The sequence below is a fragment of the Cystoisospora suis genome (genome assembly GCF_002600585.1).
Source record: "Cystoisospora suis strain Wien I chromosome Unknown contig_12963, whole genome shotgun sequence".
Lineage (NCBI taxonomy): Eukaryota > Apicomplexa > Conoidasida > Eucoccidiorida > Sarcocystidae > Cystoisospora > Cystoisospora suis.
Window position 1 is genome coordinate 1 of NW_027165717.1, and position 435 is coordinate 435.

Genomic DNA, 435 nt, shown 5'->3' on the forward strand with positions numbered 1-435 from the left:
TCCTCCTCCTGTTGTTGTCGTGCGTAAGATAGGAGGCGAGATTCTCAGAAACCCCCGTTCTGTATGTACACCGGCGTACATTTGTCGCACCATCGGGTTATTCTGGAAGACGATGATGCCTTCAACATTGCCTATACATCTTCCATCTAACCAGAGCTTTTCGTGAAAGTAACTGTCGAAGAAATGTTTCTCAAGCTGATCCACAATATCCGCATCATAAATCTTGAAGAAAGGGAGCCAAGATTCCCCCACAAACTTGGGCTCGTCATGCGGAAAGCATCTCATATATAGTGACAGATGTAAGTGGTTCTGTCGTAGTTGTTCTATCGTCGTTACAAGCTGAATGGTCGGGAAATCGTCATAGAGGACTTCCTTCACTAAGCGGCCTTTCCTCGCTAACGTCGCTAGCTTCTGATACGTACCTGTCTGATCAAC

At 46.2% G+C, this 435-nt stretch overlaps 1 protein-coding gene across 1 annotated transcript in view; it reads right to left on the reverse strand.

Moving 5' to 3' along the window:
- Nucleotide 1: 1 nt before the first annotated feature.
- CSUI_011525 (uncharacterized protein) overlaps nucleotides 2-435 on the reverse strand; it is a gene marked incomplete at its 5' end in the record, with an annotated part of 1,138 nt that continues 704 nt past the window's right edge. The window contains one exon of the mRNA XM_068071623.1: nucleotides 2-435. This exon is cut by the window's right edge and continues 704 nt beyond it. Within this exon, the coding sequence (XP_067916401.1) occupies nucleotides 431-435 (5 nt within the window).